Source organism: Pteropus medius, unplaced genomic scaffold (genome assembly GCF_902729225.1).
Source record: "Pteropus medius unplaced genomic scaffold, Ma_sr-lr_union100, whole genome shotgun sequence".
NCBI classification, from domain to species: domain Eukaryota; kingdom Metazoa; phylum Chordata; class Mammalia; order Chiroptera; family Pteropodidae; genus Pteropus; species Pteropus medius.
Window position 1 is genome coordinate 5,030,994 of NW_024354911.1, and position 16,551 is coordinate 5,047,544.

At 52.4% G+C, this 16,551-nt stretch overlaps 1 protein-coding gene across 5 annotated transcripts in view; it reads left to right on the top strand.

Moving 5' to 3' along the window:
- GRAMD2A (GRAM domain containing 2A) overlaps positions 1 to 16,546 on the top strand; it is a 31,088-nt gene extending 14,542 nt beyond the window's left edge. For 2 of the 5 annotated variants that reach the window (XM_039856624.1, XM_039856625.1), the window contains exons 2-12: positions 8,241 to 8,323; positions 9,143 to 9,200; positions 9,547 to 9,622; positions 10,218 to 10,321; positions 10,947 to 11,045; positions 11,177 to 11,248; positions 11,783 to 11,845; positions 12,833 to 12,977; positions 13,197 to 13,296; positions 13,981 to 14,085; positions 14,339 to 16,546. In XM_039856624.1, coding sequence (XP_039712558.1) covers positions 8,241 to 8,323; positions 9,143 to 9,200; positions 9,547 to 9,622; positions 10,218 to 10,321; positions 10,947 to 11,045; positions 11,177 to 11,248; positions 11,783 to 11,845; positions 12,833 to 12,977; positions 13,197 to 13,296; positions 13,981 to 14,085; positions 14,339 to 14,342 — 909 coding nt within the window. In that variant the 3' untranslated portion in view covers positions 14,343 to 16,546. Of the gene's footprint in view, positions 1 to 7,767; positions 8,138 to 8,240; positions 8,324 to 9,142; positions 9,201 to 9,546; positions 9,623 to 10,217; positions 10,322 to 10,946; positions 11,046 to 11,176; positions 11,249 to 11,782; positions 11,846 to 12,832; positions 12,978 to 13,196; positions 13,297 to 13,980; positions 14,090 to 14,338 lie in introns of those variants that run through there. The other 3 variants (XM_039856623.1, XM_039856622.1, XM_039856626.1) reach the window with 3 other exon arrangements.
- The last annotated feature ends 5 nt before the right edge of the window (positions 16,547 to 16,551 follow it).

The following is a 16,551-nucleotide window of genomic DNA, read 5'->3' on the forward strand; positions in this document are numbered from 1 at the left end:
GTGAGCTGCTCTCACTCTAGGTCTTGTGTCTGTGTCCTAAAGCCCCACTACTGCTGAACAAACACAAAGGAGCTTTTCAGCAGGAAGAATTTGTTTATTCAATAAACAGTTATAGAGCACTTACTGTATGCCTGAAGCTGTGTGAGGCCCTGGGGTAAGAGATGAATAAGATAGTCTAATGAGGAGACAGCCACATAAACAGGCAATGCAGCAAAGGAAGGTATCTGGGCAGACTGGGTGTGGACACAGGCAGGGAGGGGTCTGCTTTGCCTGGAGGTACAGACTGTCCAGGCTCCAGGGAGAAGAGGTATTGGGGAATGAGAACAAGAGGGACTCTATCTTGGGCAGGAGCAGATTAGTGCAGCAGGGCCCAGGCAGAGCTGGGAGGGGCACACCTCCCAAATGCAGGAGAGGCGTCAGCCTGAGCACTTTGCTCCTGAATTTCACCCCCATGAGGAGCTAGGCCTTTCTGGTGTGCTGAGAGAGCCTAGGCCTGGGTGGGAAGTCAGGAAGCAGGGAAAAGGAGGATTGGGGCCCTTTACCCAGGGCTGGTCCAGTTGGCCAAGCAGCTAAGGGCTGAGCTGAGCAGCTTTGGGCTCCGCTCAGAGACCTGGGCAGCAGGCAGCATCTTGGCTGCTGAGACTAATAGGGCCAGCCTTGCTCTCGGCCCTCCCAGCTCCCACTGGCTGGGAGAACCCAGGGTTTCTGAGATCTTTGTAGGTAAAAGGAGTTCTCGTTAGCGCCAGAGCTCAAAGGGGTTCTTGTTCTGGCCGGATCCAGCCACCCTCAGAGGGACGGGCCAGCCCACATCTCCTCCTGAGCAACTAACCCTCCCAGTATGTTTGATTCTTTGAGTAGAGGAGATAAAGGCTGGGGGCGGGGGGTGGGGGGGGGTCTGATCTAGGGAACCCCAATCCCCAGAGGGCTCCCAGATAGTCATCTCAGCCCAAGAAACCCCCACTCTGTCTTCCCTAATCCCCGCCTACTGGGGCCTTGGGGGAAGAGCTGGGGCCTCCTCACGCTGCAGCCAGGGAAAGCTATAGGAGAGGGCAGAATTCCAGGGCCCTTGAGCCCTCCCGGCCCCGTCAGAAAGAGTGCGCACTTTCAGTCAGACTGGAGTTTGAATTTGAGCTCCACTACTTTCCAGTTACGTGGTCAGGAGTAAGGTACTCTACCTCTCTGGACCTCAGTTTTCTCATCTGCATAATGGAGATGATGCCATCTCCCTTGCAGAACTAGAGCTGAACTAAAGATTAGAGATCATGAGCCAGATCTGTTCACCCCCCTCTCCCCAGAGGCTACCTTGGCTGATAGACTTGACTTAATTTGAGCTTCAGAGTCCTCTCCCCTTCCTGGCCCTGAAGCCTTGGGGGTGGGTATGGTATGACCCAGGCTTGGATGTCAGACAGACCTCCATGGAGTCCTGGCTTTGCCAATGACTGGGTGTGAGCAAGTTGTTGAACCTCCGTTCTCCACCCATGATACGTAAGCACTATCACCTGCCCCACATTAAGGGCCTAAATGACGTCACATGTGTAGTCGTTGGGCAAATCCAGTGTGGGGTTTTCTTGTCTGGCTGCAAGTGCTGGGGCACTGGAAGCAGAATTCAAAGTTAATGAGCAGCCATGGGGAGCAGACCATCTCTGCTCTCCCCAGAGTGGGGGCTTGGCCCATGCCCCCCTAATTCTCTCTGCTCCTACTTTCCTTGCTCTAGACCCAGTCTCTTGGTGCACCCAGGGATTCTGCTCCAGCATGCCTGTTCACGGCCTTTGGCTGCACACCCCCACATCTCATATTTCCCAGTTAGGACTCATTAGAAAGGGCCAACCCTTTCTAATCTGATTGGCCAGCCCATCTTTTCACTCCCAAGAGGCTGCTGGTCAGCTTGCAGTGGCTTTCCTTGGATCTGGAGCACATCCACGGCCCTGTCAGCTGTCGCCAGGGTCATTTGGTACAAACCACGGTGTCTTGGGAAGCAGGGCCACACCCACATCCCCCTTCATTTGAAAGATGCCACAGGTAGTAAAGAGAAACGAGCAAATTCCTGGCCCAGGTGTTCTCAGCCCAGCTCTGTGGCTATGCTGAGGGTCTTCCATCCGTGGGTCCTTTGCCAGGATTACTGAGCAGGACAGCTGGATTGGGACCCAGCATGTGGCCCCCCAACTCACTGAGCCCTACTGCCTTACACTCAGTGTGGAATTCAACGATGGGATTTTCTCCTCTTTTCTAGTCGGCAGAAAGGGCAAAGCAGTTGTCCTGGGTATGGAATATTAGCTTAGAAAATAAAAAATAAGGTACAGCTTCTGTGTGAGTGTGTAAGTGCAGCTCCTGCGTAAGAAATATTAGAATTTTTTGCAAAAGGAGATTACCTTTTATTCTCAAGTTTCAGCATATTGATGATAAACCTGATTCTATCCACATGATTCCAATTTCCTTTCAGAAGAGGTCTTGTCAACCAGCTTCTGGGCTGCATGTCGGGACTGATGGCCCAGAGGGAACATAGAGAGGCTTTGGGCAAATCCAGAAAGAACACAGTGTGGCTCAGAGTCAGCCTTGGCCGCGCGGGAAAGCTGGTCTTATTTTCTTGGCACAATGTAGTGAATGTGTCCTGTGACCTCCTCAACAGATGGGAGGAACCTCTATTAACAGTGATCCTCCATCTTGCCAAAGATGTTCCTGGAACTCCAAAGGGGCAGGGCGAAGGCACAAGAGGGTCAGGCCCTGGATCTAGAACTCAAATGGGAGAATTGATTGGCCCTGGAGACCAGGAGCCATAAAGAAAGGAGGGGTGAGGGCAGGGTTCATCCAGTAGTTTCTTAACATTGGCTCCAGGTCAAAAATCACCTGAGAGCCTTTGAAAGCTTGAAGCAGAACATACACCTGCCTTATGACCCAGCAATTCTAATCCTAAGTGTTTACCCATAGAAATGAATATTTGTGTCCACAAGACAGGTACTGGAATGTTCATCAGCCATGGCATTGCTCCTGCCAGAGGCAAGGAGGCGCCCTGGAGGGAGGACTGCCATGTGGTTAGGAAGGGCCAGGTGGGAGGGTGGGGGCTGGGTAAGCGGGAAGAGTGTTGCCTGGACGTGCCACGGCCTAGGGGAGTGCAGCCAACTGAACAGCGCAGTGGGGGCAGCAGGGGCCCAACATGTGCTTTCCCCAAAATACCATCCCATCCTGTCTGGGCCACGTTATCCTTTTCTTTATGTTGTCTTCCTCCCACCTGAGATCCCCTTTTGATTGGTCCCCACATAGGTTGAGAGTGCCTGGTGGTACTGGGCCAGGGCTGTCTTCCTACCCCCCAGACTAGGGCTCCTAGAGGGAAGGGCCCATCTGTGGGTGACCCCATTAGCTCCTGTCTACCTCCCTCTTCCCCCTCCCGCTGGGCGATGGTCATTCTCTGTGTCCTTTCACTTTTACTGTCTTGCTTTCTTTGGGCCCTCCTCCCTCTTGGTTTTTATCATATATCTTTCTCCATCTGTCCTTCACTCATTCATTTCGCAAACACTGGGTGTCTGCTGTGTGCTGGGGATATAGAAATATTTAAGACACGCTCCTGGTGGAGCTCATAGTCGACTGGGGGAGATAGATGTATAAAAAGACAAGCACAGTCTGGTGTGGTAAGTGCTGGGGCAGCAGCATAAAAGAAGGGACAAGGGACCACAGAGGAGGGACGGACCAGCTAGCTCTGCGGGTTGGGAGGTGGGAACCATGGAAGGCTTCACAGAGGAGGTGACCTTTGAACTGGGGCTTGTAAGATAACCAGGAATTCCCCAGGTAGATGATAAGCATGGGAAGGAATTCCAGGTACAGCGAACATGCAAGTGTGAAAGGTTTCTGTGGTGAGGAAGCAAAGGGACCCAGCAGAGCTGCAGGGTGTCTCCAAAGGGAAGCAGGAAGGTCAGAAAGGCCAGCTGAAGAGGTGAGAGGGAAATAAAGAAGGAACTTAGCAGGAGAGGGGCCGGGTCAGATCTGGGTCCCAGATAGCTCCATTGGCCGTGTGGAGAGGGCCAGGTGTGTGAGGGCAAGGCTGGGGCAGATTTAGTTAGAAAGCCGATGCCAGCATCCAGGAAAAAGACGATGGTGGCCTGAGCTTGCGTGGTGCAGTGGGAATGGAGAGAGCAGATGGTATTGTGGGTTTAAGTAGTGATAAGGCTCTGGGGCCTTGGGAATTGATTGGGCAGTGGGGTAAAGAATGAGTGGAGGACTCTGGCTCGGGTCACTATGGGGGATGAAGCCTTTCAGGGATACTGAGGGCTCAGAATCAAGCAGGTTGGACGTGCCTTGGTGGCATGGCCAAGGTGTCAGGGTTAGAGGTGTAAGTGTAGGAGTGTCAGCCCGGGGGAGGCATCCAGAGCAGAGCTCATGCGTCAGGTGTCCCAGGAGGCCTCGTCCGTGAGGTCAGTGGGAGGCGGCTTGGCTTCATCTCTGGGTTCCCTACTCACTGCCTTTCTCTCCCTCTCCTACCCTCTCTGTGTCTCCCCTTTCTTGATGGGCCTGGCTTCCCTCTTGACACCTCCTAGTAGTAGCTGCCCATCCCTGCCCTCTTGGCAGGCCTCATACCAGGCTCACGGTATGATAAGCTCAGTAAGTATTTGCAGAAGGAATGAAGGAATGGACAGATGGCCTGAGTTCCCTCACTGGTCAGTGATGCTAGAGAGCAGAGCAGACACTTGCCGTGTCCTCTGGATAGGCATCCTGCCTTGGGACCAGGCTCAGCAGGGTGAAAGGGCCTCATCTGAAGAGTTTTCCAACCTTTTCTATCCTCTTTAACGTCCAAAATACTGGGCCTCCTCTGCTCCATTCCTCTCATGACAATAATGACTTTTTTTTTTTTGCGGTTTTGATTGAAAAAATAAATATGGATTTGAGGACTCCTGATATATTTAACTCCACAGTCTGCATGGGGGCATAGTTCACAGCCCACAGGGTAGGAGGAGCACCTCAGCCCAGGAAGTCTGTGCAGGAATGGACAGAGGCTGCCAGCAGGGTTGGAGGACCAGTGTCCTTCCCCAGTCTCCAGCTCTCTGCTCTTGAAGCCTCCTTCCTGGCCCTCTGGGTGGCGACCAGTCCCTGGGTGCCCCACCCCCTGCCTGGTTCTGCTGGTAAATGCTCCATGATCACTTGGCCCCAGACCTTTTCATCTGGCATTGCTCTCATTTCTTCATTTTTGCTCAGCTAAACAAACAAATGCTATAGGGGAGAAGACTAATTAGTAGAAAGTCTGAATTGAAGGTAATTTTGAAAGCAGTGTATTTCAGCCACAGCAGGGTCTGTCAGCCAGGAGGGACTGCTCTAATGAATGGATATGAAGGACTGTCTGATAACCATCCTTCTAATCACAAGGAATTACTTTCAGCTTAAAGATATTCGAGAGTCATGTGTTCTCAAGTGACTCTTGTTTATTACTGTTACTTTTTTCACAGAGATACTGTTATTCTCATCGTCTGTGGCTCCTCTAGCCTGTACTCATTACCTTGCTTGCACTGTCTTCTCCCAGCCATTCCTCAGACATGTCGTGAGTTTCTGCTGCACGCTGGTGTTCAGGCTCAGTGGGTTCAGTGATGGAGGAGGCAGAGTCCCTGATGTCCTGGAGCCCCTGGAGATGGACAGTTAGGGCTCAGCGACCACAGGACAGGTGCGAACAGAGTGCTGTGAGTTGCCCTGTAGGGGCTCCTCCACAGGCTGTGGGAGGACCAAGGGAAGGTTCTCCACTGTGAGAAAGTCATATTTGGACCTACGGACGAGTGGTTTGGAATCCATGCAAAGGCATGATTCTCCATGCCGGGTTAGATTATGGGATCCATGCAAGATTATAGTCCTGCTGTTGGTAAGGCTCAGCTTCCTTTTCTTTAGGAGCCTTTCATAACTCTTTTATTCCACAGGGATCTATGTGTCCTCTGAGCTCCCGCAGCCCTGACAACTCAAATCACCCTCTCCAGTGTCTGAGGGACAGGCTCCCTGCCTCTGAAACCAGGGGCCACGCTCCTTCTCCTCTTTGGGGTACCGTTTTATCCCCTGGTCTCCAGGCTGGAGGGCTTGTTCCTTAGAGTCGAGCCCGTGCCCTTCTCATCCATGGTGAACCAGGGGCTCATGGGCCGCAGGGCTCATGTTCTCCAAGGGCTCAGTGGTTTGACTTGTACGTGCTCTGTCGTAGGGGCCTCTCCTACCAAAGCACTCAAACCAAGTGAGGAGCAGAGACACGGAAGAGATGGTTGGAATCTACCACACAAAAATTAAACGCGCATACAGAAACAATACCAGACAAAACTAAAGGGCAAATGACGAACTGAGGAAAATATTTACAAAAGTGATAAACCAAGGATTAATATTCTCAATAAAAAATTTATACAAATCAATGAGTAAAACGTGAAGATCCTTGTAGACAATTCACAGATGACATTTCAATGGTCAAAATATATTTTGGGAAAAATGTTCGACCTGCCATTAAGTAGAAATGGAAATGAAAGCAGTATATTCTCACCTATCAAATCTGCAAAGGCGAGAAAAAGATAATACCCAGTATAGGGCTTGGATGGGAGGGTATAGGCACCCTCATGGAGTGCTGAGGCCGTGTCAACCGGTATAGCATCTGGAAAGCATTTTGGAAGTGGGTCTAAAGAGCTTGAGAAATGTTTGTTCTCAATCCACTAATTTCACTTCTGAGAATTTATTTTAGGAATGGACAGTGACATGGGGAATTTCTCATGAAATCATGTTAAGCAACAAAAATAGGGGATACCAGTTATATGATCTATAATCCCACTCACATAAATTATATAGTTGCATAAATATATGTTTAGGTCACTTGGGAATTTTTTTCTTATGGATGATTTCGATCACATTTATATATTTTATATTTCTCATTTTTCCTATAATAAGGGGGGAAAAAAAAACCTCTGTGAAATGTGAGATGATGGAACCAAATAAATCCAGAAATTAACTTTGGGAATCAAAAGGTGAAATCACTAGTACATCAAATCAAAGCGACATTCTGTCACTTTGCAAGATACAGGAAATATATGTCGATGTGTATATCAAATTTTTCTGTAAGGTTGAGGCAGAGATTACCAGGTCACATGGCTGTGGCTGGGCTGATTTTGTGGGCGGGGTCGCCTGGCGCTTCATGGTATGATGTTGGGTACATCTTGTCCCCTGGGGTTTCAGTTTCCTAATCTTTCCAGTGGTATGGCGGGAGAGGGTCAGACTAAACTCTGAGGGTCCCGGCAGATCTCTGCGGAGTCTGTAACTGTTCTTGAAGAAGAGAACTTTGACCTGCCAAGTCACCGAGCTGAGAGCGACTGAGTGCTAGGATCTGCAGGCTCCAGGTTCCAGCTCATCTGCTGAGAGAGCACTGCACAGGAACTTGTTACCTATTCCGGTCACCGCGCTGCCCTGCCTTGGCTCTACTTCTTGGCCACCCCCTTTTCCTGTCAGCCCCTGGACCCACTAAGCTGGGGGCTAGTTTGCTCAGGCTTTATCGATTTCCAGCCTATCTTCCCTGGAGGGGCAGAAAGGAGGAAACCCTATTGTTTGGAGCTGTTAAGGGGAGGCGTGAACTCCAAGGCCATTGTGGAGCCCCTCGGCCTAGGACGGGAGTGTCCCCTCCCTCCTGGACCCTCTTTCTGGGACATTTTTGAGATGTTTGGCTCTCAGGCTGAGCTACCCCGACTGTCCAAAGGTGACACATGGCAACTTCCTGGTATATGGGGCAGCCCCTCCCATCTCGGCCCACACACACCACCTGTGGGCTGACTGGAGTCCACTCCCACACCATCAGCTGCATCAGCTACTCAACTTTTATAAGGACTTCTGTGCTCAACGTCCTTGCCCAGAACCTGATAGTTTACGGTAATGCTAGGCATTACCTAGGCATCTCGGAAACTTACTTTCAGCTGCAAGCAAGTCTCGGAGTCCTCCCTCCCAATATGCCTTCTAAAGGGTGGGGCCCAAGGCTTAACTCTGCTTGGTGCTGGATGAGGTAGATTGATTTTCTTCCGCCCAGGCATAAACTGAACTTCAGGCTTCTAGGAAAGACAGCTTATGAGACTCCCGCCTCTGTCAGCTGCTCCCGAACCCCTGCCTGGGCTGCTGCCTCCCGGCTGCGATGTCTTCAGCCTCACCCTGAAAAGTGGTGGGCAGAGGCAGCTGTCCTGGGTATGGTGGAGCTGGTAGGGCAAGGCGTCCCCGTGATCCACCCTTCCTGATGTGGGCCCGTTTCTTCTTACAACCAACAGATGCATGGAAAGACGGCTTCTCTGAAGAGTCCTGTGTCCTGCACAGAGAAACTAGACAGGGTTCAGGCACCGCCGGACTCCAGGTGAGCCCTCGCCAAGTCAAATTATATATACGGACTGGGGGTGGGAAGCCCTCGAAATGTGACCTGTTAGAAAGGGGACCTTAAGGCAGAGTCGGGGTGTTAGGTGAATCACAGGTTGCCCAGGGCCTCTTTCGCCCACTCCCGAGGCCTTTCCCTACGCACTGGGACCTAGCAGAGTCCAGGCTTCTCGGGTTACTAGCCTCCTCCCCTGCCCACCTGTCTTTAGGCCAACCGGGTTAGGACAAAGGTTTGCTTTTAGCACCACCCTTTTCCCCAGCCTCCGATGCCTCAGTCAGTTCAGATTAGTCTGCCAAACTCCTCCCTGCAGAGCTCCAGGCTACCGGAGGAGGCATGGCCCATGGCCAGGCCCAGGAGCTGTGAGTCTGATGCCACCATCTCACCCACTCCCCAGCTGGTCCTTGTCCCTGTGCCTCCGGCCCATTTATATTTGGGTCTGCTCCTCTGCTTATCCCTTGGCCAGAGAAATGAGAAGGGGTTCTTGACAGCCCTGGTGGGTGGCTCCTGAGCTTCTCTGGGAGATCTAGGCTTGGGCTGAGCAATCCTCCTGGGGGGCCCACTGCTCACAGCTGTCTGGGAGAAGGGGGCCACTGAGACTCCTCTTCCGACCCCTCTGTGCGTTGAGGAATGCCCTTCCCCGACAAGCTATTTGCTCTCAGTGCTTATCACTGTGTCGAGAGACAGGCCCCTCTGAGCTCTGCCCCAAGCTTCTGGCTTGAAGCCAGGGCAGAATTGGCACTGAAGATGCATGGGCAGGACTCGAGGGTTCCTTGTCCTTGGAATGGAATGTCTCCTTTGCAGTCTGCACTGGCCACAAGGCTCGAAGGGCGAAGATATAAAGAAGTGCAGTAGAGAGGGGGTAAGTGTATGGAGGCTGACTTCTCATTGCCCAGCAAGGGAGGGGCCCGGGCTGCCTGAATTCAGTGATTGTTAGCTTCTAGGTCACTAGGAAACCTGAGTGAGTGCCTCTTCTTGGGTGGGAGTGATGCATCTCCCTCCAGTCGCAGGCTACCTGTCAGGGCCCAGCATCCCCAGGAGACAAGCTATGCTTGGAACTGAGCCCTCTCTACCCACGGGCTGTTCATGCCCTGCTTCATGCTAAGTCCCCTGGGTGGCCTGGGCATTACTTCCTGGTGGCTGGATTCAGGGCCCCTTCAGTGGTCTGATCTCCCAGAACTTCTCAGCCCCAGCCCGTGTGTTTACAGACACTACTGAGTAAATACAATCAGCAATACCACAAGCTGTTCAAGGACATCCCCTTGGAGGAGGTGGTTCTCAAAGGTGAGCTGTCCCCCTGGTGTGCCTGGACAGGCGCCTGTAGTGCCCGAGGCCCAGGTCCCATCCTCTGGAGCCTCCAAGGCACAATTTAGAAATGTTAACTGGCTGTCCTTTGGGTGTAGTTGGTCCCTTTTCCTTCAAAAGTGCGAGAAGACTGGGCTAGTTTGGGGATATAAAGTTGAATTTGTAAAGATTTTCTTGAGAAAATGTCAGGGCTTCCAACTCTTATTTCTGTTCTGCTCTTATCAGTGGCTATTCTTTCCTGCCGAGGCCTCTCACAGAGCATGTGGGAGCATTTGCACAACCAAGGCCCTCTCTGCGGGGCAGAGCAGGGGATTCTGCCTGAGAGGGTGAGAATCCAGGCTTGGGGGACCAGGGCAGAAACTTAGCAATCTTCTGGGGTAGGGACAGTCAGGATTCTCAGGAAAGGATTTTTGGGTTTTGGGGGTTACTGGGGGATGGATTGTTTGAGAAGCGGGGTTCTAAGGAAGACGGTCTTTGAGGCTGGACTCTGGACTCCTCTGAGTGTGAGGACCCAGGCCCTGGGGCTTCCCAACTGACCTTGCTCATGGCAGTCTTCTCTCCTGTGACTTCCCAGTGTGTTCCTGTGCCCTGCAGAGGGACCTCCTTCTCCAGGGCCGGCTCTACATCTCCCCCAACTGGCTCTGCTTCCATGCCAGCCTCTTTGGCAAGGATATCAAGGTAGTAATGAGTGGGAAGGGCTGCTATAGCCCGTAAGACCCTGCCCCAGCCCAGGGAAGAGACAGCCCCCTGCCCTGTGGGCTTGCCTCGAGTCATCCCCGTCCCTCTGGTGAAGCCTCTCACTGGTTGGATGAGCAGCAGTGAGGCATCCCACCTGGTGTCAACGCTGTCTCTTCCAAAAGAGGGGCCCCACGTCTAGACTCTACATCTGGCCTGAGTTGGCCTAAACAATTCACAGCCAAATTATTCTTCTTACAAATTGCCTTCAGAATCAGAGTGGGATGTCGCACTTAGGGGGAGTCATAAGCGTGGCCAGGAGATAGCTAAGGGAACTCCGTTACTAGAGTATGAGATTCCCCACAGGCAACCATCCTTGGCCTCCTGGATAACGGGGTAAAAGCCTGGAGTGGTCTGTGCTGCCCAAGCTGGGCAGGGTGGTGGAGATAACTGGAAGGGGAGCCTGCATGAGAAGGAGAGGTTCAGATACTCTCCTACATGCATCCCGGCTTCTTCATGGTACTTGTGCTTGGCTCCCTGCAAGCTGAGGATCGGGCCCTATGCTGGAAGCAAAGGGACCAAGTCCTTGGTCATGCGTACTGAGAGGATCACACCTCTTTGCCCTCAGGTGGTCATCCCCCTGCTGTCTGTGCAAATGATCAAAAAACACAAGATGGCACGGCTCTTTCCCAATGGCCTGGCCATCACCACCAACACCAGCCAGAAGGTCAGTGAGTCTCTGGGCCACATTCCCTTGTCAGTCTCTGCGCCCCAGCCCCAGGAGCCGACAGCCTGACTCTGGCAGACTCTCAAGTCTTAAATTACCCCACCCCTTTCTGTTTTCTTTCCATATCCCAGTATGTTTTTGTGTCACTGCTCTCCCGGGACAGTGTATATGACATGCTGAGGAGGGTCTGCACTCACCTGCAGGTATGGAGCTCGGGGCAGGAGTTAGGCCAGGGAGGCTGCTCAGGCCCTGACTGAGGTCTTGGGACAAGGCTGTGGGGGGAGGTTGGCCCACCTCTTCAACCCAGGAAACAGGGGCAGAGAGGGGGAAGTAACAGGCGACAGCTCAGTGTATCAGAGGCAGTCCTTGGACTGTGTGTCTGCATTTGCGAGTATGTCTCTTTGAGGCCAGTGGGCCCTTCTGTGTCCCCATGCATCACCCGCACTTGTGCTTCTTCAGCGTACAGACAGGAGCATGGGGCTGCTTCCCAGGATGCCTACAGCTCTCTCTGGCCTATGGTGAGGAAGGGAGGCGCAGCAGCATGGGAGAGTAGGTTGCTTTGGACTTGCCCCTCTGCTGCAGCATAAATGGGGCACCCCTGCAAACTCTGGGAGCTAGGCGCTATCCGACCCAAAATGGAGGTGAAGCTAGCTCTCTTCGAGAATGCTAACACAGTCCCATGCCTGACCTTGGCTGTTCCAGATAGACAAGTGACCCCTGTTCCCTTTCCTCCTCAGCCTTCCAGCAAGAAGAGTCTGAGTGTAAGAGAATTTCCAGAGGAACCCGAATGCGAGTCTCTGGTGAGAGCTGAGGCTGGGAGCCAAAGCCGCTGGCCTGAGACTGCTGAGGCTTCAGGGCCTCCCAGGCAGGGGTCCACAATGCAGCACTGAGGCACCAGGCTCAAGAGCCGGTGGCCATGCTGTGTCAGGGGGCCTCTTTGACCTGCCACATTCCATATCATGCAGAGCCACCAGGTCCTGGGCAGATTTGCTGACTTAATGAGCAGATCAGATGTCCAGCCCCGGAACACTGTCCGGGTTGGATCCCACACCTGTAATGGGCACAGAGCCAGAGACCTATATCCTCTTTCCTTTAACAGAGTCAGGAGGGCTTTTATGGGTCTAGAGATGTCCCTGGGGAAGAATTCCATAGACTATTAATATAGAACCCAGATAGACTTGTTTTAGATTTGTCAAGGTCTCAACAGTTTCCTTTGGCAGCTGGGATTCTGGATAGGCAGAGCTGAATTTCTAGACTAGGGATGAAGTATGGAAATGACTCCAGGGTGTTTGAAGCTTTCTTCAGGAACTATTAAGCGGTTAGCCAAGCATGCAGTATGCACAACACAGTACAGGGAGATAGGAGGTAATGTTCCCATTTTCACTGATGGGGACTTTAAGTGCCCTCTGCCAAGATCAGTGATATTCTTAAGATTAGAGCCTCGATCAGAAGGAGTCATGACTTATCCCATCTAAGATAGGTTGTGCTGAGCTTTCTCGGACTCAGCTGATCTGAGTATGTACCTGGGTTGGTTCACATCTACATTAGCAGTCTTCGAAGACATTGTTCCCTGTAAGAGTAGCCAGTCAGAGCAAGGGAGGAGATAGGAGAGACATGTGGTTGCTATAGCAATGGTTCCTCCCATCCCTGGTACCTGCTTCCATGCCTTGCTAGACATCCATGTTGGTAATATCTGGAGAAAGCTTTGATAAACCTGGCGTGGGCCCCTTAGGGCAAGTAAGATCCCAAGGGTCATGGTGAGAGAGCTTCTCCTGCCTTCTCTGCAGGAAGTCCTCATCCCCGAGATGAAGTGGAGAAAAGTGTGCCCTGCCTCCAGGACCCCGTTCCTCCAAGACAACATCCCTTCTATCCCTCGGGTGTCTGTGGACTCCATGGACAGCTTCCTCCCCTCCAGGAAACCTCCAGGGTCTGGTGAGTTCAGAGGGCTTGTCTATGGCAACTGCTTGCAAAGACCAGGCTTCTCCTCCTCCCACTTCTGTGAAAAGGGATCATCCCAGCCAGCAGGGCTTCTGAGAGCTGTTTCTTTCTCCAAATCCATAAAGGAAAGCCAAGAGCCCAAGCAGCTCCAGGGAGTGGCAGGAGGTGGGCATGCCCCACGCGGGGCTGGGGACCTGACTGCTCTCATTGCAGAGAATGCTGTCTGTGAGGAGGAGATGCTGGAGGAGGTGCCCAGAAGCAACCAGGAGCTGCAGCTCTGGGATTACCGGCTCCTCAAGGTCTTCTTCGTGCTGTAGGTGACTGTACCTGGGGAGGGGCAGACCCATCTGGGTATCTGGGTGTTTGGAGCAGGAGACTTGGTGTGTGTGTGTGGGGGGTCACTGTCCAGAATAAGGGGAAGAGTCTGAGGCAACTGCAAGCTCCTGACAAAGTATCTCCAGTTTTTATTTTAATAACACTGTAATTTACGGTTAAGGCTCTGTGATGGGGAAGAGCGGGTATGACACTTCAGACAAGGAAATGTTACACAGGACTGGGGAGAGTGAGCATGGAGGGATGTTTCATGAACAGCCAGGCCCTGGCTTCCCCTCACCTCACCTCCTCTCCTTCCTTTGGCCCTGCTGGCTGGGCTTGACTGTCAGCCTCAGCACTCGCTGTGTGAACCGCCTACTGCTGTAGGGGCTAATCTCAGTGGTCTGACAAGGTGGCTGGCTGGTCAGAAGGAAGGTGGGGCCCAGCTGAAGAACCCAGAACTCCTGCTGGGCTTTGAGGACCCCTCCATGGAGATGAGTCTCGGGACCCCCACGCAGCCTTTGGCATGAAAGAGCCCCAGGCTTGAACACGGCTGCGGGGCAGAGGTTCTGTAGTCCCTCTAGTCGCAAGAGTAGCTTAGTTCCCACTCCCACTTTGGGCGAGCCTCTAAAAATGCCCTTTTTCTAGAAGACCGATTCCACTCTTCTTGCCCCTTTTTCTCCAGGATCTGCTTCCTGATCCTGTCCTCGTCCTATCTGGCATTCCGTATCTCCCAGCTGGAACAGCAGTTATGCTCCCTGAATTGGGATAGCCCAGTCCCTGGGCACAGGTGATGTCCCTTCTCTTCTCAGTGCCTCTAGGATTCAGGGCTGCCAGGGACCAAAACCTACAACTAGGCCGCTTGTCACCTTGGCTGCCCTAGGCAAGATGGCTTGATGGACCTGAGCAAAGTTGTGCAGCGTGTGCAGCGTGCACAGATCCCGCCCTGACCCGCTCTCATGGGGCGGTGGAGAAGGCTTTACTGACCTGTCTGTCTGCCTTATAGGCCCTTTCTCTGATCTGGGTATCCCGTCTGTGTGTAGGTAACAGCCGCTCGGCCTTTGTCTCCATTCTTCCAAGAAGAACGCTCTGGGTGCTAACGTTCTATCAATGACCCCCTTGAGTTTATGTCGCTGCTGCGCTGGGACTGATTGTGAAGGAAAATATTCCAGAGCCCTCCTCCTTCGCCGACTCTTACCGCTCTCCCGGGTGATCTGAAGTACCTGTTTACAAAGCTCCTACAATTTTTGGACTCAGACAAAAAGCCAGATATTTTGGAACCAGCTGAGGAATTCTGTATACTAAGCTTCGGCAACCACTTGAATGAAAAAAAAAGAAAATAACCTGTTTCTTAGAAACAGTTTTGGCACACAGGAAGAGCACTAGGGGCCGCCCCAAAGGACAGAAGCCATGCTTTGATATCTAGAATGCGGCTCCCTGACTGTCACATGGCTCACTCCAGTGGTGGGACAGGGGCCAGAACCCAAACCACCAGTGTAGGCTCTGCCCTCTTCCCACATACTGAGAGTCCCTGTTCTGGGGCCTAAAGGGCTACTCTCCAGGGACCCAGGCACCTCCCTTTCAGGCCCAGGGCAGACCGGAGGGAAATGTGGGGCAAGCATTGAATGAGGAGGGGAGGGCTTATGGCGAGCACTCCAGCAAGAGAGGAGTGTTCACGCTCTGTGCCGAGGCTCTGCTCTGGCCCCTGCTGACGCTGCCTGAATCTGGGAGGACACCACTACAACGAGGGCTGTGAAGAAGAAAAGAGGTCTAGCATTCCGTATCCTCAGCTGCCGCTTCCCGGTGAGACAGGTGGAGCAGGGCCTTTGATCACTGACTGGTGTGGTCAAACATTTCCTAGGTGCCACAGGTGAAAAGTGGGTATGACAAGAGTGGTGGCTTTGATCCGAGGTCTTGCCTTGTACTCCCTGCCTGACTGCCTGAACTTCAGATCTGGCCAACGGCAGCTGGTTGGGGAGTCTAGGCTGGGTAGCCGGGCATGATTGTGTTGAGTCACCATAGGGCAGAACTCGCTCATGTCACCTGCAATCACCTGCAACCATTCCATGGGCTTTATCCTCCATAAATAAGGTGGAGGTGTTCAAAGTCGGGGTGGTACAGTGCAGGGACCATGCCAAGGGGGAGTCTGTCTGATATCTTTGGGGAAAATAGAGGTAGGGCATTGAAAGGGTGGGCATGGTGGGGGCTTCACCTTAGAGATTCCTTTTCTATCAGAGTGTTCTCTATTCCTAAAAGCTTCTCTGTGCCTCAGAACTCTGGCCTGTTCTCCCTGGGACTCCCATCTGCTAAGACAGTGCCTTTGGCGATTCTGCGAGGGCCTTAGTGAGGAGGCCAGTGGTATCAGAGAAGTCACAGGTGTTGGGTAGGTGATGTCAGAAATAGCCACTGTTTTTTCCTCTGCAGACACTTGAAAAATTAATCAGGGAGAAATCCAGGTGGAAATTATTTATCATGGAGCCACACTTGTCTGTCTTGTTTATGACAAACCCAAATGAGGATTGGAAGGACTGACAGTAGGTAACAGCTCCCTAAACTCAGACTAGAGGTCTCTTCACCCTCTCCCCATGCCAGCTTCTAGGATTAAGTTTAGAGCCTGGCCTAGTGGGTTGCTTGCACCAAATCTGTATGTGTCAGGTGAAACGCACTATGCTACTCTCCCCACAGTGCCACACTGGGTGAATGTCCATCCTTTTTTAGAAACAAGCCCCCCTCACCACTCCTTTCCATCATGTTTTCAGGGAAATAATCCTACTTGCCCAGCACCTCCCCTCCCTGGTCCTTGTTGTAGGGTGGGGAGAACAGATTTATTCTCTGAGCCTTGCGAACTTAAACTGGAGGCCATGAGGTGTCAGGTCATCGGTGGCTGTGCCAAGATGCTGATGGACCTAGTCTCCAGCCATGCCCCAGGCTCAGAAAAGGCAAGAGGCATGCTGTAGGGTAGGTAGCTTGGGAGGCCCTCTTATGGTCCAGGGCTCTGAGTGGTACGGGTGTGCCTGTCCTTCTGGAGGGTCCTCTCTCTGTTTCTCCCTTTTGTCCCCTAGCCTGGTCCTCTGGGGCCAGTGTACCTTCTGCTGTGCTCATTTATAAACTATGTGTATTTATAGACCTGCTTGCATTGGCCGATGCGTCTCTAATTCCCTGAGAGTTTGGTTCAATTGTCCTTGAGTTGTTCCACTATGGCGTTAGCCTTTGAAAATATTTTTAATTAAAAAAACCTGATTTTTCTAGTGTCCTG